General features: G+C 40.3%; 1 protein-coding gene across 1 annotated transcript in view; it reads left to right on the plus strand.

Annotated features, from left to right (window-relative positions):
* LOC126416923 (cohesin subunit SA-1-like) overlaps positions 1-20,148 on the plus strand; it is a 191,642-nt gene extending 171,494 nt beyond the window's left edge. Inside the window, exon 10 of the mRNA XM_050084806.1 lies at positions 20,119-20,148. Coding sequence (XP_049940763.1) covers positions 20,119-20,148 — 30 coding nt within the window. The remainder of the gene's footprint in view (positions 1-20,118) is intronic.
* The last annotated feature ends 1,209 nt before the right edge of the window (positions 20,149-21,357 follow it).

The following is a 21,357-nucleotide window of genomic DNA, read 5'->3' on the forward strand; positions in this document are numbered from 1 at the left end:
CAGCACAGTAGTACTGTATGCAGAGGGTAGTCAACCTTCATTACCTACCACCTGCTTCTGTATCTCTATTAGTAATAAAATTTTGTAACTGCTCACCTGTACCTCAGTAAAGGTGATTTATAAGATATGGAAGTAACTTTATTTTACAAAATTTACGGAGGAGAGCTACAGTGAGTTACAGCATATAATAATAATTATCTGCCAAATACTTCAGGTCAGATTTTTTTTATTTTTTTTATTTTTATTTTATTTTTTTTATTTTTTTATTTTTTTATTTTTTTAAAATGTTCTTGACCCTGCAATAATAGGAATTCTCTTGAGAACAAACTATAATAAGGCTTCCCTTTTACTGTGTCTCCTAAAGGCAACAATGCAAGTGCTATTGAACGCTGCTGCAATTTGGAACTGGCAGTCCTCAATTTAGGACCATCCCACCACTGCTGCTCTAGTCCAAGCGAAACAAAGTAGTAATGTAGTATTGCTAATAGCAGGAAGGTACTTGGGTCATGTGATTCCTGGATCTGAAGAGATTGAAAGGAAAGGAAAAAATACATTAATGTCAACTGTCAGTCCACGTGCAGGGTTAAACCACCTACTGCCCACCACAAAAGCTGCAACACCCACTAGTGTGTGGTAGGGACCAGTTTGACTGCCGATGGTATATAAGGTGTAAAAAAAAAGGAATTCCATATTTTGAGAGGTGGTAAAAGAGACTGAAACAATAAAAAAGTGTCAGCAAAGATGTGCTCTAAAATTCCTACCATAAGAGATATGAACACTAGTTCATGTTCATTACTGTGAAACACATTTCTTCTACTGGAAGCTCCTTGCTATTATGAACAACATACAGAATGCAGTAAACAAGTGAGAACACATTATTCTTTTACTGCGATAGCAGAGCTTTTAATTTAATTTGCTTGGTATGACATACAAACTGCTCTTGTGAGCCATCACTAAAGGAGGTGCTCAATATGATGTCCATTCATAGTAACACATGTGTCTGTCCCAACATCTTAGGGTGTTAAACACTCTATAAAAAACTGCAGGTTGGTCACAGATGGGCTGGCAGGCATTGGTGACATGCTCTTCTAGTGTTTTTACATTTTGCATACACCAAAGATTTCACGTGTTCCCACAGCACAGTTCGATTAAGGTCAAGGGAATGAGCTGGTCAACGTACTGGACCTCCCTGGCCAATCCAGTGTCCTTTAAATGTCTGTATGAGGTATTCTCAGACGTTTAGGAAAAAAGGCTGCAAGATCAGCTGCTGTTCCCATTTGATACTAACTGACAATACCTGCATCTGTCAACCTGTTTGGGAGTTTGTAAGGTCCTGTTAGTACAACACCAATAATTTCTGTCCATACATTTGTAGGTTTTTCATACACCTGACTTGAGAAATATGCATTAGCACAGACAATCCAAAACAACCTAGACAAGAGACCAAGAATAAAAGGAAAAAATAAGTTACACACATGTTGTTCTTGGAGCTCAATTTTGCGTGCTTCACCTTTTCTGCAGGTCTATGTCATCACAGAGTGTGCCGCCTCCTCCTCCTCCTACACACTGCAGATTTTACTTCTTTGAATAGATGCAACTCAAACTGATGCCCGTGGCTGGTAGTAATTTATGACATGCAACCAAAACGAGCAATCCACATGCACACGGAGGCCAAAGCAGTAGATTCGGCTGTCATGTCGTATAAAGGTACAGCTTCCAACCATTGTATCATCCAGCAATAGCGGATAAAATATATTAGAACCCATTCAACTCAAGTAGTGGACCAACCAAGTCCGGATGGACATTTTGTAGTCCACTTTTAGTCACATCAAATTTTACCAGTTGCAGAAAAGCATGGCACATTATCTTGCTGCATTGGCAGGTGGGACAGGTTCGTGTCCATTGCCTGCAATCAGCTTTAACACCTAGCCACACCAAGTGCTCAGCCACTAATTTTGTGCTGGGATGAAAGCTTAATTTGACTGGGACCAGAAGATGTGACTTGTCCCGCTAGGTATTGCATCGCAGAAGTAAGTTATTTTATGGGACCTGTATATATTCCAAATTCAGTGTCATGTCAGTATCATGCTGTTAACTGTTGGTCTTGTTCCTACTCGTGAGCCAATTCCCTGAAAGCAGTCAATGAACTCTTAACTCTGCAGGTGCATGACAGGTAATCCAAAACAACATTTTCCACCTCATTCGGGTGACGAAGACCAATAGTAAACTGTCCAGTGTAGTCAAAGTGACTGAAATGATGGGACACAAAGTTACTATACAGATTACATCTCGTGTAAATTAAAGGGTGATGGTCAGTCAAAGTTGCAAACTGACGTCCCTTGACATCCTTTTAAAGTACTTCAGCGCTTCATATAGCACCAAAAGTTCACTGTCACAACCTGACCGTAATTTCTGCACCTTAATCAGTGTACATGAAAGAATCACAGGGAACATTGTCCTTTAACAGTGTGTTGCAAAACTGCACCAACAGCTCTCTCTCTCTCTCTCTCTCTCTCTCTCTCTCTCTCTCTCTCTGTCTCTCTCTAGTCTGACATAGTGGATAAAGGAGCTGACAGGGGGAAGGATGAGTCAGGGTGATGACATTTTATAAGAATTCTTTGATTGGCTTGAATGCATGTAGCATTTCTGTTGCCCATTGTAAACACTGTTTTTCCTTAGTATTTTTACTTTTCAGAGCATTGGTTAAAGCAGGGGCGGGCTGGAATCCTGCACGTGTGCGATGCACTTGCACGTGTGCAGTTAACACGTGTTCTGCGTGCACACAGGGGCAAACTGGCCACCCGCTTCTCTCCACTCCCCACCATACCGTCTCTCCGCTTCTTCCTCTGTAACGTGTTTTGTTTCCTGGCCTGTTTTATTGAATGAAGGAATAAAGTTAGTAGGAGTGCTTGAAAGAAATTGTGGTTTGAAAGAGTACCTATTACCTATGATACGTTTTATTTAATTATCACAGGTGGAGTTTACAATACATTTAATGTCTGGAACAAAATTTCTACATACAGACGAATGCAAACAGTTATGTAAATTTTAATTACTGATGTTTGCTCTTAACCGAGACTTATTAATTTTCATAACAGAAAAAGTTTCTCACAACTGTATGTCGAGCCAACATTGACATTATCTTCGCGGCTTCACGATGGAGACGAGGAAACTCTTGCTGTGGAAAGTTGTGATAAAAATCTACTACACGTCTTGCCAAAAGGAACTTGTCTCTCAGACGAGAATTATGCTGTAGAATCTACAGTGCAGGTCTATTAATTCCATTTGCAAACTGGGATGAATATCATCTACAGAAACAGCACATTGTCTCGAGAACTATTCAAAACCTTGGGATAAGTGTGATATATCCCCAAATCGCTTGAGAAATTCTTCTTTTATTGCACTAACTACGGGAACATATTGGAATTTATTATAATGGCGTTCAATATTAAACTTCCGCTGACCAGCGAGAATACTATCACGTATTATACATTTCAAATTTTCATGTTTTTGCACAAGGAAAAATTGATTCTCCCATTCCTTTTTAAAAGATAGCAAAACTCCACTTCTCCGTTTCCTTGATTCACTCTGCATTTTCCGGTTCTTGAAGTACAACGTTCTCTACGTAGTGGTCGCTTCGCTTCAACGTCCGCAGCTTACTACACTGCCGCAACCTGCCGGCTGTCCTCACTGTCCCGTTTGAGGATTGCACACGAGCAGCACACGTGCAGCGCCGTGTGCTCATGAGCCGCGTGCAACGTTTGCCCGCCCCTGGGTTAAAGGTACCTGGAGTCTGTGCAGCTTGTGGGATATGTAGACTGTAAAAATTAATCATCTCCAGAAACCTTTGTGTTCTTGGAATGTGGTAGGCCATGGTGTCTGTTTAATGAGTTCGGCTCTCTCTATGCTATTGGTCTGATCCTGTGTGTGTCACTGAATGTCCCAAGAATGTCACTGAACTCTGGCATGTGTCCTTGTTCACAGCAATATCTGACTTGTCCAGTGTGCTAAAGACGTGATGAAGATGGACCTCATGTTGTTGAATAACCTGTGGTAGAGGAAGCAATGAGAATAGCACTGGCAAAAAGAGCATTCCTAGTCAAGAAAAGTGTGCTGATATCAAACGTTTTCCTTAATTTGAGAAAGGAATTTCTAAGAATGTACATTTGAGCAAAAAATGGTAGTGAATCATGGTTAGTGGGAACAAGAGAGAATCAAAGCATTTGATATGTGGTGCTACAGAACAATGTTGAAAATTAGGTGGACTGATAAGATTAGAAGTATGAAAGTTCTCCACAGAAAAGGCAATGAAAGGAGTATGTGGAAAACACTGACAAGAAGAAGGGACATGGTGACCCCATTGTACCAATTACTAGGGTTTCTTCCCATTCCATTTATGTGTGGAGTGCAGGAAGAATGATTGTTTGAATGCCTCTGTATATGCGGTACTTATTCTAATCTTATCCCCACGATCCCTATGTGAATGATAAGTAGCGGATTGTAGTATATTCCTAGAGTCCTCATTTAAAACCAGTTCTTGAAACTTTATTAATAGACTTTCTCGGTATAGTTTATGTCTGTCTTCAAGAGCCTGCCAGTTCAGTTTCTTCAGTATCTCTATGACACTCTCACATGGATTAAACAAATTTGTGTCCATTCGTGCTGCCCTTCTCTGTATACGTTCAATATCCCGTTAGTCATATTTGGTATGGGTCTCACACACTTGAGCAGTATTCTAGGATGGGTCACACAAATGATTTCTAAGCAGGCTCCTTTGTAGTCTGATTGCACTTCCCCAGTATTCTATCAATAAACCAAAGTCAACCCTGTGCTTTACCCATGACTGAGCCATGACATATGTTAAGACATCAGAGAATAACTTCCATGGTAGTACGGGGAGCAGTAGAGGGTAAAAACTGTGGAGGAAGAATGGGACTGGAATACATCCAGGAAATAAATGGGGACGTAGGTTGCAAAAGTGCTACTCCGAGGTGAAAAGGTTGGCCCTACATTACCAATATGTCATGCATGGGCTAAATGATGTAGCAGTGAGTATCTGCATAGTCAGGGCATAGCCAGCTGACTGGCCAGTGCACTGTGCTGTTGTCATGCTGTTGGATTTTGCTGCAGCAAATGTAGTCTCAAAATTATGACATACTCTTCTTCCTTTTGGTATTTTTGCACTCTTTGAGCACGCAAACTGGAGTTTCGTTGAGAGCTGTCTATTTTTTTATGTTTTAATCTCTCTCGTACTACTTGTGTCACCTCTCTCTCAATTGTTGGCATGAACATCATTGAGTTTGTTTGCTGTGGCTTGTCCTTGGTGGGTGAAAATTATGTCTGGAAACGTCTGTTGTAATTTTTTAGCAATGCTGCTGAAGTATATCTTCACACATTTTGTTACTTCTGCGACAAGCAAATAACAAATTTGTCCATGGCTCAGGTAGAAACTGTGGTAGAAGAAAAGTTGTTCAATGAAAATATAAATTATACAGAGTGTGCTCCGAATAGTATAAATAGCTGGTTGTCAGGTATTTCATAAGTAAAGTTCCATCCACCCACAAAGTGGTGAAAACTTTCACTAAACAGACGGTAAATACAGGGGTTTTGGGGTCCACTTGTAATGGTAGTTGAACAAGAGTATAATGAGACAGAGGCAGCCGTCGGGTGGCTTTTCATTTGGCCCTCTGTGGACACCCATGCAATCAGTCCATGACAGTGGTCATGTTCCAGCTGTAGGTACCCTCACCAGATGTGTGTGATGTTATACATATCAGTGTATTTGTATCATTTTTTGAGCATGTAGTGGAGTTACTAAATTCCTTTCCCTCTCAAACCAATGGGTAGAGCTGGAATGTACATGACCAGTGCAGAGGACAACACAGCAGAAGGTTGCTGATACTGGATCTGTAGCATCTTGCATAGGCCTGGAGATGTGTGGGAATGAGCCATCCCTGCTGCATGATGTGGCTTGGTCAGTGATTCAGCCAACAGTGAAGCCAAATTGACATATGTGAGTTGTCCACAGCTTGTGGGAAGGAAGTGCCAGGCAGCCCTCCCCCAAGACGCAGGAGTGGAGGAAACCTTGCTGTAGCTGCAAAGGTGGACACCTGAAAGATGGAGACCACTGCCAAGGATGCCAAAACCGGAGTTGATTGTGGTGTCGGTGCAGCATCCCACTTAGTGTAGATCACAACACCACCTGTCACTCACTTCTGTGGGTCTGCTACGGATTGTTGTATTCATCCCAGAGGTTGCCAAAACATGTGTACCCACACAGATTAGCATGGTTGTTTGTGCTTTGTGTTCGGTTGTCACAAGAGATTGAGAAGGGTCCTGTGAGGTCATGCATGAAAGAGCTGCCTCAGGCTTCAACGAATGACGGATGTGCACCTGTAAGAATGTAGGAGGTATCTAGACCAGAAGTCGATTTAGGAGCTGCTAAAACTTTCTGCATTTACATCTTAAAGGTGCAAAACGACCGTTGTGCCAGCCAGTTTGAGGCAGGATAGAATGAAGATGTTGAAAACCATCGTGGGTGCAAAAACTTTGTAAAATGGCCTCTGTGAGTTGGAGACTATTTATCAGTCACCAGCATGCAGGGTGCACGCTCTATTGTGATGATCTGCACCAAAACTCTTACCATGGCTGCTACTGTTGGCTGATTACATACGGGAAGTGAGAGAAGGAGGTCATAGTGATTAACCACATGAACCCCAAGAAAGGGCCCACAATTTTGGCATAGACACTGTCTCACAGCTGTGTTGGCACTGGCCATGGCAAGGACAGGGAAGGTTGTTGTTGTTGTTGTCTTCAGTCCTGAGACTGGTTTGATGCAGCTCTCCATGCTACTCTATCCTGTGCAAGCTTTTTCATCTCCCAGTACTTATTGCAACCTACATCCTTCTGAATCTGCTTGGTGTATCCATCTCTTGGTCTCCCTCTACGATTTTTACCCTCCATGTTGCCTTCCAATGCTAAATTTGTGATCCCTTGATGCCTCAGAACATCTCCTACCAACCGATCCCTTCGTCTAGTCAAGTTGTGCCACAAACTCCTCCCCAATTCTATTCAATACCTCCTCATTAGTTATGTGATCTACCCACCTAATCTTCAGCATTCTTCTGTAGCACCACATTTCGAAAGCTTCTATTCTCTTCTTGTCCGAACTATTTATCGTCCATGTTTCACTTCCATACATGGCTACACTCCATACAAGTACTTTCAGAAACGACTTCCTGACACTTAAATCTATACTCGATGTTAACAAATTTCTCTTCTTCAGAAACGCTTTCCTTGCCATTGCCAGTCTACATTTTATATCCTCTCTACTTCGACCCTCATCAGTTATTTTGCTCCCCAAATAGCAGAACTCCTTTACTACTTTAAGTGTCTCATTTCGTAATCTAATTCCCTCAGCATCACCCGACGTAATTCGACTTCATTCCATTATCCTCGTTTTGCTTTTGTTGATGTTCATCTTATATCCTCCTTTCAAGACACTATCCATTCCGTTCAACTGCTCTTCCAAGTCCTCTGTTGTCTCTGACAGAATTACAATGTCATCGGCGAACCTCAACGTTTTTATTTCTTCTCCATGGACTTTAATACCTACTCTGAATTTTTCTTTTGTTTCCTTTACGGCTTGCTCAATATACAGATTGAATAACATCGGGGATAGGCTACAACCCTGTCTCACTCCCTTCCCAACCTCTGCTTCCCTTTCATGCCCCTCGACTCTTATAACTGCCATCTGGTTTCTGTACAAATTGTAAATAGCCTTTTGCTTCCTGAATTTTACCTCTGCCACCTTTAGAATTTGAAAGAGAGTATTCCAGTCAACATTGTCAAAAGCTTTCTCTAAGTCTACAATTGCTAGAAATGTAAGTTTGCCTTTCCTTAATCTATGTTCTAAGATAAGTCATAGGGTCAGCTGAGTTGGTATGTCTGACAGTTAGCACACTGTCACACCACCTGTGCAACATCATCATCCTTAGAAGGCCAATAGACATAGTGCTGTACCAATTGCTTCATCCTAGAAATGTTCTATAAGGAGCACCTCACCTTCCTGGACCCTGGACCTGAAGTTGTTGCCGATTTGGGGGGGGGGGGGGGGGGGCAGTGAAAGCCAGGTGGCTCTGCACCCAAGAGCTTGGGAAGTCAACCCTATTGGACGTATTGCAAGACCCATTGAAGAAGCGGGTTGTGCTGAGATGCTGTAGCAACTTCCCAGGACTTTATCCGTTGAGTGACTGTTCCACTATCCTGTCTAGCAGGAAACAAAATGTTTCTTGGTGTTCAAATTCAGGCTCGAGGCTTGTGAGAAGGGGACATAGTGCATCTGCCTTAGAATTCTGTGTGGAAGTGAGATAATAAATGGAAATTTTGTTAATTCACCAAATACAGATCCCATTGATGAAGGCAATGGTCCATACAGTTGATGAGAAGAGAAAATTTGCAACCACAAAAAAAGCAGCACTATTTAAGGACAGCAGAAATGGTGAGCAATGCTTCCTTTTTGAGGGGAGAGCCGGCTGCTGTGGCCGAGCGGTTCTAGGCGCTTCAGTCCGGAACCGTGCTGCTGCTACGGTTGCAGGTTTGAATCCTGCCTTGGACATGGATGTGTGATGTCCTTAGGTTAATTAGGTTTAAGTAGTTTTAAGTCTAGGGGACTGATGACCTCAGATGTTAAGTCCCATGGTGCTTAGAGCTATTTGAACAATTTTTGAGGTGAGAGTAATGCTATGAATCAGAGAAAACATCTTTGGCATAAATTACATTGGCCTCTCCTATGTATCCTCTTACTTATGAGAGAGAACCATCCCAGAACTTTGTGAGGATGCATCCATGGTTAACATCAGCTGAAAGTGAGGTTGTATGCCACAAGGCAAGCACCTAATTGGCTGTAAGTTTCAACACATTTTGTGAGATATAATACAAATGGTACACTCATTGTGTCAGTGATTGTATTTGCTGTTTAGTAATGTAAATAAAAAAATACACAGCAAAATGATTTTATTCTTATTATCTCCTTAAGATGGTTTGTGCAGCACCTTGGTTCCATACCTCAAATTGTTCAGTGGAGCATCCTCTATGTCTTGTTACATTTTTTGCACGCTCTTAAGGAAACACCCTGTAGATAAATTGAAACTTACCATCTTCAATTTTTTGGTCCTGTCCTCCTCAGTTGCGCGTAATACTACGGTATGTTGATGATTTTCACTTATGGACCGTCTGACAGCAACTGAATGAAACACAATGTTAGTGCCATTGTGTTTCATTCAGTTGCTGTCAGACGGTCCATAAGTGAAAATCATCAACATACCGTAGAAACTTACCATGTTTTGCTGACAGAATAACAAATTTAACTAATGTAGAAATAAATGTTGACACATCTAATCTGTTACATAAAGGGTGTAAATTTAATTTTCTGCCTAAAATTAATAGTATACTAGTTAAAAATACTATTGCCAAATTAAAATTATCTGTGATATTGCTAAACTTGATAGAGGTCAGCAAGCCAGTATAGCGTTAAATATAAAGAGGGCAATAGGAAAAGCCAAAAAGGATTGATAGAGCACTAGTTACAGAGAGAATTCAGTCGTGGTTGCAACCATGTCTGAATTCTCTCTATAACATTACCATGCTTACTCAGCCTGTGTCACAGAGTTTGAGAATGGAGTTGAAGGACCTCTGTTAGAGCTCTAGTTTTATTATAAGCAGTAAGGCAAATCAATGAGAAACTGTATCAGAGTAATAATTATTATGGAAAACTTGGGATTCTCAGGGAATTACATTTTACATAAAAAAATCAAGGAAGTCTCAGAGAATTTCAAGAATAGCATAAAATATCAGAGAATTTTGTGTTCTTCACAGTGAAATTTGATTTTATTGAGTTTTATAAATCATAAATTTTAAAATCTTTAATATTTAAAAGTGTGTTAATTATATCACTCTTATTCCATATAAATTACCAATTTTTAAAAGTTGCAGTTAAACTACTGCTTATGGGTAGTAACCTCAGCTGAGAGAAAAGGAAAATTTATTGCGGTATGCCACCCCCCACCCCCTCCTCTCTCTGCCACTATCAGTTTATCAGGAGCTTCTTGATACCACATTTCTCCTCATTCCTGGAACTCTCAGGGAATTATTATTATTATTTCAAGTTTGAATAGCCACCCTGTATATGACAACAAGATTATCGTGACTAAATCAGATAAGAGAAATTCAGTGGTGGCTTCTTTTCATGTAAATCTTTACACGAGCATACCTGTTCGTGAAACCTGAGACATCACCAAGCACAGTTTATTAAAATACAACAAGCTGAGCCAAGGCAAAATTATCGAATTGGTGGAAATGTTAGAATTCTCGTCTTCTTTTAACTACTTTAAATAGTGGAAAATATTATCATCAAGATGTTTCCCAATGGACAATAGCTTATCCAGCACAATAGCTGAAATTTTCATGAATAACTTTGATAATTGTTTCATTAAAGAATATCCTGAAATCTGAAAGAAAATGATTATTTGTAACATATGTTAGTGACAGTGCTTTATGGTATTGGTGATCCTGATCTAATTAATGATGCAGCGCAAAACTTAACACTGAGCATTCAATTCACTGTGTAACATGAAATTAAACAGTCCTTATATTTCCTTGATACTGTACGCACAGCTACTGACAGTCTGTCATTTGGCATTTTCAGAAAACCAACGTATTCTGATGTTATCATACCGGCAGGTTAGTGTCATCCAAGAAAAAATAAATGGGCCTACTTTCATTCTGTGTTAAATAGATTAATAAAGTTCCCCTTAAAGTTATAAGATATTGAGGACAAATCGAACATACTGGAGCCAATTGCAAAATCTAACTTTTACAATAGCAAAGAAATTAGAATTTTGTGTGACAAATTGGAAAATGAAGTAGCCCAGAAGCTTAAAGTAAAAGAGTGAGGGTACGTATGGCATATAATGGTGATTATGTTGAGGTTCTATGAACCATTTTAAAAAACTGAACATAATGATAGGGCTACAGACCAGTGATAAGCTTGAGAATGATTTAGGTCAGTTAGTAGAAGCCAAAAATGATAAATATGAAAGTTTGTGCATGTACAGAATCAACTATAATGATTGTGGAAGCTTTTATGTGGGGCAGACGGGTAGGTCTTTCAGGAAGAGATTTAGGCAACATACACACTATGATAATGAAGGTAGCATTAAAAAGCATTTATACAGAATAACCATACTATTGATGATGTTCACGAAAATTTAAGAACTTTACACAATGAACCTAAAGGGCAATTTCTTGATATGTTAGAAGAGTTAGGAATTTATGTTAATAAGAAAAAACTTCCTTCCGAAATATTAAATGAACAACAGATATCATTAAAAACTGGTTCTTGTTCTAGAAACATCTATAGCCATTGCCACAGAAAATGTCTGGTGTCTGATAGATGGTGACTCAAGACAATATTTCCTTACAGGACTTTCATTTACAGTAAATTTGTGTTCTTTTGATCAATTAACACCAGAAATGTGTTGCTTGTGTAACGTTTTGTCTTCTTTATTTATTTTATGTGCTCATTATAATTAGTACACAGTTTTATTGTATAATGCCACAATGCACCCAACAGATTTGATTTTGTTAATACATAAGGTCTTTTACTGTACCTGTGTGCTTGATCTGTCACTTGACAGGAAGCAGTTTATGCTGATATATTAATTATTTATTGTAGCTCTGTAATATTTTCGGAAAGTATCTGGGGGTCATTGTGGTGTTTTAAGTGTGGAATTTTCCATGGTTCGCTTGTTATTAGACAGCGAGCATGTTTCTGTATATTACCTGTTAGATAAGATGAAGTGCAACCACCATATTTTTCATGGTTAGCTGGCCATAAGATAATTATGTGACAACAGTTAACATTTTTGAAATATTCATACTTTGTGCAACCTCTGAAGGCTTATACACTACGTGATCAAAAAAATCTGGACACCCCCAAAACATATGTTTTTCATATTAGGTGCATTGTGCTGCCACCTACTGCCAGGTACTCCATACCAGCGACCTCAGTAGCCATTAGACATTGTGAGAGAGCAGGATGGGGCACTCCGCAGAACTCGCGGACTTTGAATGTGGTCAGGTGATAGGATGTCACTTGTGTCATATGTCTGTACATGAGATTTCCACACTCCTAAACATTCCTAGGTCCACTGTTTCTAATGTGATAGTGAAGTGGAAACATGAAGGGACTTGTACAGCACAGAAGTGTACAGGCTGACCTCATCTCTTGACTGACAGAGACCATCGACAGTTGAAGGAGATCGTATTGTGTAATAGGAAGACATCTATTCAGACCATCACACAGGAATTCCAAACTGCATCAGGATCCATTGCAAGTACTATGACAGTTAGTGGGAGGTGAGAAAACTTGGATTTTATGGTCGAGCGGCTGCCCATAAGCTACACATCATGCCAATAAATGCCAAATGACGCCTCACTTGGTGTAAGGAGTGTAAACATTGGACAATTGAACAGTGTAAAAATGTTGTGTGGAGTAATGAATAACAGTTCACAACTTGGCAATCCGATGGCAGGGTGTGGGTGTGGCGAATGCCCGGTGAGTGTTATCTGCCAGCGTGTGTAGTGCCAACAGTAAAATTTGGAGGTGGTAGTGTTATGGTGTGGTCGTGTTTTTCATTGGCACTATCACATCACAGGCCTAAACTTATGTTTGAAGCACCTTCTTGCTTCCCTCTGTTGAGCAATTCAGGGATGGCGATTACATCTTCAACACAATCGAGCACCTGTTCATAAAATCACAGCCTGTGGCGGAGTGGTTACTTGACAATAACGCCCCTGTAATGGACTGGCTAGCTCAGAGTCTTGTCTTGAATCCTATAGAATACCTTTGGTATGTTTTGGAATGCCGACTTCGTGCCAGGCCTCACCGACCGACATTGATACCTCTCCTCAGTGCACACTCCAAAGAATGGGCTGTCATTCCCCAACAAACCTTCCAGCACCTGATTGAACATATGCCTGCAAGAGCGGAAGCTGTCATCAAGGCTAAGGGTAAGCCAACACCATATTGAATTCTAGCATTACGGATGGAGGTGCCACGAACTTGTAAGTTAGTTTCAGCCATGTGTCCAGATACTTTTGATCACATAGTGTGTGTCACAACATATTGTCACTACACTTTATCTTTTGTGTGTGCTCTCAAGATTTGATGCAGAGGCTAATGTTTCATATTTATCATGAGCTGTATATTAAGTACACGTTCATCTGTTGTATTCGTGTCCTTGCATTTTTTTTTCATTTTTTTTCTGTTTTATAGTACACTAATGATTGTCTCTGCAAGACTGTTATGTAAATAAATACTCTTCCTGGAATTTTGCATGTAACTTTATAATTTTGTCTTAGCTCATGCTCTACATTTACAGTACACTGATTATAACTTTTGTATATGCATTTCTGGATACTGAATTATGCATCTTTTGTAAATCATTCTACTGAACAGCTGTATGTTCACATATTTTATTTGTTGCCATCTAGCAGTGTTTTTTACTTAATACTTTAGTCAGTTTGCAGTCAAATCCCATCAAGTAATGTAGATCTCATACTTTGTATCTGTGTTTGACAGATCCAGTTTAGGTTTTACCTATGAGTGTATTACATATATTTTGTGAATTCTAGTCTTCTTCATTTTTTACAATATGCATTTTATGTAATTTTATCAATATTTTTCACTAAGTGTTTTCTTGGTGCACTTTTACCCTGTACATTTTATGTAACTGTTGCAATTCTTTTTTTGCTGATATTTTATCATGTATGAGGTCTGTTCAGAAAATTCCAGAATATTGTTCACAAAATTTTTCTACTTTGTACTCATTGTGTATGGTCTTCTTTGAAATACTCTCCTCCACAATTGATATACCACTCCCAGTACAGTTTCCCCTTCTGGAAGCAGTCTTGGTACATCTCCTGCTGGATCACGCATAGTGCCGTCTGTGAATTTTCTTTAATCTCGTTTTCCATTGCAAATCTTCATCCTTTTGATGGTGTTTCCAAATTAGGAAATGAGAAAAAGTCCACAGGGGCCAGGTTTGGAGAGTACAGAGGTTGAGCCAGCACAGTTACTTCGTTTTTTGGGCAATAGTAAGGTACCTATCAGAGACAGCAAAGGACTTGGAAGAACAGTTGAACGGAATGGATAGTGTCTTGAAAGGAGGATATAAGATGAACATCAACAAAAGCAAAATGAGGATAATGGAATATAGTAGAATTAAGTCGGGTGATGCTGAGGGAATTAGATTACGAAATGAGACACTTAAAGTAGTAAAGGAGTTTTGCTATTTGGGGAGCAAAATGACTGATGATGGACGAAGTAGAGAGGATATAAAATGTAGACTGGCAATGGCAAGGAAAGCATTTCTGAAGTAGAGAAATTTGTTAACATCGAGTATAGATTTAAGTGTCAGGAAGTTGTTTCTGAAAGTATTTTTATGGAGTGTAGCCATGTATGTAAGTGAAACATGGATGATAAATAGTGTGGACAAGAAGAGAATAGAAGCTTTCGAAATGTGGTGCTACAGAAGAATGCTGTAGATTAGATGGGTAGATCACATAACTAATGAGGAGGTATTGAATAGGATTGGGGAGAAGAGAAGTTTGTGGCACAACTTGACTAGAAGAAGGGATCAGTTAGTAGGTCATGTTCTGAGGCATCAAGGGATCACCAGTTTAGTATTGGAGGGCAGCATGGAGGGTAAAAATCGTAGAGGAAGACCAAGAGACGAATACACTAAGCAGTTTCAGAAGGATGTAGGTTGCAGTAGGTACTGGGAGATGAAGAAGCTTGCACAGGATAGAGTAGCATGGAGAGTTGCATCAAACCAGTCTCAGGACTGGAGACCACAACAATGACAACAACAACAACAACAACAGTCAGGTACCTACAGGTATGAAAGGGCAGGTGCATTATTGTGATGCAAGAGACATGAATTCTCTCTCGACATTTAGGGTGTTTCCTTCTCACATTTTCTCACAGGCGTTGCAACACTTCCTGAGAGTACCATCAATTAACAGTGTGTCCCTGTGGCACAAATTCGTGATGAACTAATCCTTCAAATTGAAAGAAAGCTATCAGCATGGCTTTGACACTTGACCTGACCTGATGAGCTTTTTTTGGTTTTGGAGTACCTTTCCCAACCCATTGTGAAGATTGAACCTTGATCTCAATATCATAACTGTAGACTCACGTCTCATCACCAGTTATGATTCTCTTAAGGAACATCTCGTTCTCATTTGTGCAATACAAGAGCTCTTCACAGATTGTGGGGCAAAGGACTTTTTGCTCTGACTCATGAGCTATGGGATGAACCTGACAACAACACAATGCATTCCGAGACACTGTGTCAGGATTTCATGACATGATTCAAGTGAAATGTTACAGGCTTCTGCAATCTCTCAGACAGTCTGTCTTCAATTGGCACTCACAATTTCGTTGATGTTCCTTACATCGTCAGTAGATGTCGGAGGCTATCCTGAATAAGGGTCATCTTTAACTTCCGTTCAGCCATTTTTAAACCATGTGAACCATTCGTAACACGAAGTACAGTTTAAGCACTCATCACCGTAGGCTTCCTGCATCATTTGGTGTGTCTCTGTTAAGATTTTCTTGAGTTTCATGCAAAAATTTAGTGCAGACACGTTGTTCTTCTATCTCAGCCTTCTCGAAATTCACAAACTGTGTGACACAATGCTCTACTCATTATAGCACTGAACTATAACTAACACAGACATAAAAATGAAACTTCTGGCTGTTACACATTAAACACAAGCATGTGCAGGGATGCCAACTGCATTTTGTTCCAACATGCTATTGGTGCAAAATTAGTAATGTTCTGGAATTTTTTGAACACGCCTTACATTTCTCTGGCAGACCTTTTGAGAATGGCGTAAGGCCAAAACATGTTAAGCAGAATAAAATTAATAAATACGGTGCCCAAGACTAATATCTATTTTCAAGTTACTAGCAATTGGAGAAGGAAGAATTCAGCTGGCAATGTATATTTGACATCGAATCTTTGCACTGTGGTATTTTTCATTGCAGAGCTTGTAGATGGCATCTACCCAGATATTGCAGATAACTTTTGCATTATGCAGTGATTGTGAGAGAGGAGCATTCTTGCACCTAGAAATGACCACTGTCAACAACATAAACAGTACAGTACTAGCCATATTACTCGGTGAGTTTACTGAGTACATGTCTGTTGATACTGCGGTGAATGCCGAAGAGGCTATGCAATTCCCAACAAGTTTCTGAAGGCATTTGATCCTACTGGTCTACCACTGCAGTGCCTTTCACTCAGTGTAGGCATTTCTCAACAAGTTTCTGAAGGCATTTGATCCTATTGGTCTACCACTGCAGTGCCTTTCACTCAGTGTAGGCATGTCTCTAACATTACTTCAAAATCTTGATACACCACACCTTTGCCATGAAACACAGTTGTGTGTTAGGAAGACACTGGCCATGATTAAGGCTGCCATCTTAACAGGGAAATTGGTGTGCAAAACTGTGTACCTCCCACGAATGCCATTCATTCCAATAGTCCTACCATTAAGCTTCTGGAGACTGCAATTTGCAGTATAACTTGCATTTGTGAGTACAATAAATAAGGCTCATGGGTAGAGTATTCAAAACAGTGAAGTGGGTTTGTCATTCTCATGTTCCTTCCACAGACAGAGGTACATCTTGTGCTCTAGGATGACCTCACACCACAATTCATACATCTTAGTGCCCGGAGGCACAATGGAGAACATGTGTACAAGCAAGTGTTGCTGTAAATAAATGATACTTTCAAATGTATGTAATGCACACTACTTCTCTTAGTTCACTTAGTATGGATGATGCACCTACATATGTCATCTTTCAATTGTTAATATCTCTTTAATTAGTTCATAATGTCTCTGCTGTGTTCTGTATTCCACTGGACTGCTGGACTGACATTGCCTTGGTTTTTTTTCTTTTGGGGGGGGGGGGGGGGGGGGCATCAGGTGTGTGCAATATATGTGCTCTATACATATACATACACAGGTTGAAGGTTACTGTATGGAAATGGATGGATGTATATGTGTGTGTATGACACATATCTCCTCCTAAACCACTGGATCGATTTCAACCATATTTGGTACTTCTGTATTTTTTCTGAGAAGCAGTACTGTGTGGGTTAGAACAGCCTAGCTCTTATTGGTGCAGACATATAGGATACAGGGGTTGGTAACTACTGTTGTCTAGGCTTGTTAACTACTGATGTCTAGACTGCCTTACATGAGAGGCGTTAATATAGTTTGAATGCTGTGTTCAAGGCCAATATCTTCCATTACTCTTTGTCAGAAGGCAACTAGAAATACCTCTCTGCAAGTTTAATTTTGGAGAATAGTTGATCTCCTGAAAGTTTAGAAAAGTGTTCATGTGTATGAAGAAGAGGAGATTAGTGTTTATTGTCCCGTCGTTGAGGTCATTAGAGACAGAGCACAAGGTCAGATTAGGGAAGGATTGAGAAGGAAAGTGACCATGCCCCTTCGACACCACCATCCTGACATTTGCCACAAGCTATTTAGGGAAATCACAGAGAACCTAAAACAGGATGGCTGGATGTGGGTTTGAACCATCGCCCTCCTGAATGCGAGTCCAGTGTGCTAACCACTGCACGAACCTGCTCAGTCATCATCTGAACAAAGCAAGTGATAAAAGTCGACTTCCACATAAGCATTGATGGTTTTCTTAAAGTCATCACAGGATTGAAGTGTGCCCCAAGTTTCCTGACCACTCCTAATGGTGTTGTCCGGCTGTAGGAAATGGGGAAAAGAACTGCTTGTTGTTTTAGTCGAGTTCATTCTTAACTGCATCCTTAATGGCCAATGGAATCACATGGACTTTGCAAAATATTGGACTTTCTGTCAGCTTTAAGACAATGTGGGCCCGAAAATCCAGTTTTCTCCATATGAGGTTCAAGTGGTGGTATGAATCGTGTATGAAGCGTGCCACTGTCTGCACAAGGTACTGACAAGATGAAGCATCATATAGTGTGACGTAAAAAAAAAAGCAGAATTTACATTGAGGCCAAATATATTCTTGATCAGTGCATCTGACACAACTAAAAATGACATGCATCTGACACAACTAAAAATGACAGTGTTTGTGACACCTGTTTATGAACGTTATCAGTTGCACATGATTTAGAAGTGTAACTTTATGGCAGCCATTAGCCCACAACTTTGATTGTACTGTATTGTAACTGAGTGGGGTGGCACAGTGGTTAGCACACTGAACTAGCATTTTGGAGGATGACAATTCAAACCCACATCCAGCTGTCCGAGTTAGATTTTCTGTGGTTTCCTTAAATCGCTTCGGGCAAATGCCGAGATGGTTACTTTAAAAGGGCACTGCATACTTGATCAAGTCCTGGTGCTATTGCTTTTGCAGCAAAGCTGTTGTTCCATGAGGTGTTTGTTTTAAGTCGTGGTGCCTTTGCTGGCAGAAGTCAACATATATAGCATCCATCATAACACATGTTGAAGTAAAATTCTGATCTCGCCATTGCCAATGTTGTAAACTTACTTTGGTTCACAGGTTTTATTAACAAACAACTACTGTAACAAGCAAATAAAAAATTAGATTTTAACTCAAGCAGAAACTGTTCCTGAAGGAATGTTCATCACAGTCACAGTAGAAGTTACTTGGAGATTGCTCTGAGTAGAAGTATTAGGTTCCAGAATGAACAGCCAGTTAACAGGTCTTTCGCAAGTAAAATTCCATCTTGAGGCAATTGAAACCACAAGTCCAAAATCCATTGGACTGAACACTCATGGTTTCAGAGCCCACTTGTAATTGAATAACAGCAAAATGAAGCATAAACAACCACCAGGTTCCTTTTATTTGGCATGCTATGGATGCTCATGTGATGGGTCTGCAATAGAGGTGCTGCTCCCAATGTAGTCATGCTTGCTGGAAGTGTGCTGCATTGTACATAGTGAAACATTTGCGCCATTCATTTGCACATCAGGGGCTTATTGAAGGTGTCTTATTTGTACATCTTTGTTTTTAATTCATGAATCCACGTGTTTTCCCTCGGCGTTTGTTGCCTCCTTCTTGATATTGTTCCAGGCTGCTTTGCTTTTGTTTCTGCCTTTAGTAATATGTTATTATTTGTAAGTTTTTGCAGCAGTATTTTTGCCAAAAAGACTGGGTTATTGTGTCTGTTTTTTATGGATGTGAAATACCTAAGGGTTAGAAGTTTTTTATGCACACACACACACACACACACACACACACACACACACACACACACACACACACACACACTTGTACATTTCTTTCAGAAGCTCCACTGTAATACAGCGTTTAGGGAAATGTTTCTTCAAATTCTAGTTAAAATAGTGTTATGAATTTATTAAAAATTCTGTTCCTATTTGTTTCTGCATCTGTTCCCATTTGTTTCTGCATAGGGCCATAGTGGTGTAGTGGGTAGAACACTAGACTACAGCCCTGGAGGTCCCAGATAATGGCATTTTTATTTTCGTGTTCCAATCCCTCTAGGATGACCCCAGGCCCACTCAGCCAAATGAGTACCAGGTAACTTTCCCAGCGGTGAAAGGCAGTCAGGATGACAGGCCCTTCGCCCTCCCACTGTTAATGCCACGTCAACAAAAGGCTGTACTCCATCTACAGTCTGGTCAATAGCCCAACCATAGGCTGTACTGTAGACTTTAGTTTTAGCTTTTTATGTTCAGTTATCTCAACAGGTGATGATTCAAAATGTTCATCATAATTTGATGCAATGTGTTCATTTCTAGCTATAAATTAGATATTTTTTTAGCATAAGTACATGGACCCCCACCTTTCATAGGGATGTTGACATGCTGAATAATCGGGTTTCCTCACAGTTGTTTGCGTCATGCGAAAATGACCCAGGAGACTGGCAGAAGACCTGATTATTCAATGTGCCAGTAATTGAACTATCTGGGTGGCTTCAATCCTATTTATAGTTAACGATTATACAGTGGAATGATGTAATTAAATTCTACTTCTATTTGTTGAACTTTGTTTTTCAGGGATTGAATGTTTTAGTGAAAGACAGTTAAACATTTAATTCCATTTATTTTCTCAGCATCCCAATATTAAGAAGTCTTTCATGTGGGGTGGGGATATTGTTTTTTACCTGATGTTCCCTCTTCTTCTTCCATTGGCAATATTTTGATAATTTCTCTTAATGCTTTTGCAACTTCACATGGTGTGACCAGCCTTTCTTCTTCGGTTGGTGTTGCTCTTGTGTCTTCTACTGCTGCTGCTATGATTGGAGATGTGCATGATGCGGCAGTTTGCTCTATGTCTGCTGACATTACTACCGTGTTTTCCAATGCTGCTGATGGTAATTTACGTTCTAGTACTGCTTCTGTTTGGTCAGTTGGCAGGAATGGGTTCACCAAGACTGCAGTGGCCTTAGTTGTGTATGATTCTGTGCAGGTCACCTTTTCTTTTGGCAGTGTAACTGTCATGGCTTTCATTTCTAGAATAAATGTTATTCAGTCAAACTTTAATCCTCTGGCTGAGTAGTGATTCTGGTGTCGAAAGGCACGGAAATGGAATGTGCGCCTGAGGGTATGGACCTGGATCCCCACTAGGGGTCTCTGCGCTCTGGTGCATGCCTACACTGTGAGACTCTTCATGCAAGTGCGCTACTATCCATATCATGTGAAGTCCGCAGCCAATCGCATTTCCCACGGTCAGGTATTTAGGTGGCTGCATGGCGATACCCCAGCAGTCTGGTACTCACCATAGTTTGTGTGTGCATCTCGGCCATACTGTGTTCTAGTTCTGTGTGTTGAGATACCTACTGTCATCGTTTGGAGCGTTCCTGCGTTGTTATGGTCTCGCTGTGCTTATCACCTCGATTCTGGCTTGCTTGCCTCATGTTGTGTGCTAGTCAGTTGTAGTGACTGTCGTGCCCTACTTGTTCGTCTGTCCTGTCTGTTCATAGTTAGCGATACCTCCAGTGGCTCTCCCATCTGGTGACTTTATGTCTCCATTCTCTTCCGTGCACTGCTTGCCAGTCACTCCTGGATATAACAGTGATGTACATCTTTTTTTCAAATGCATGCTGTGTGGTGTAAGTGATTTCTTTGCACATCATCAGTGGTGAGAAAAAAGATAATCAGAGGCGATGGATCTCATGCAGCCTATTGATCTCACCATAACTACTGCAACCTGCATTCATTTAAGCCTGCTTACTGTACTCAAGCTTTGGTTTTCCTCTGCAATTTTTACTCACCCACGCCATTACCAAATTGACA

The sequence above is a fragment of the Schistocerca serialis genome, chromosome 8, assembly GCF_023864345.2.
Source record: "Schistocerca serialis cubense isolate TAMUIC-IGC-003099 chromosome 8, iqSchSeri2.2, whole genome shotgun sequence".
Classification (NCBI taxonomy): domain Eukaryota; kingdom Metazoa; phylum Arthropoda; class Insecta; order Orthoptera; family Acrididae; genus Schistocerca; species Schistocerca serialis.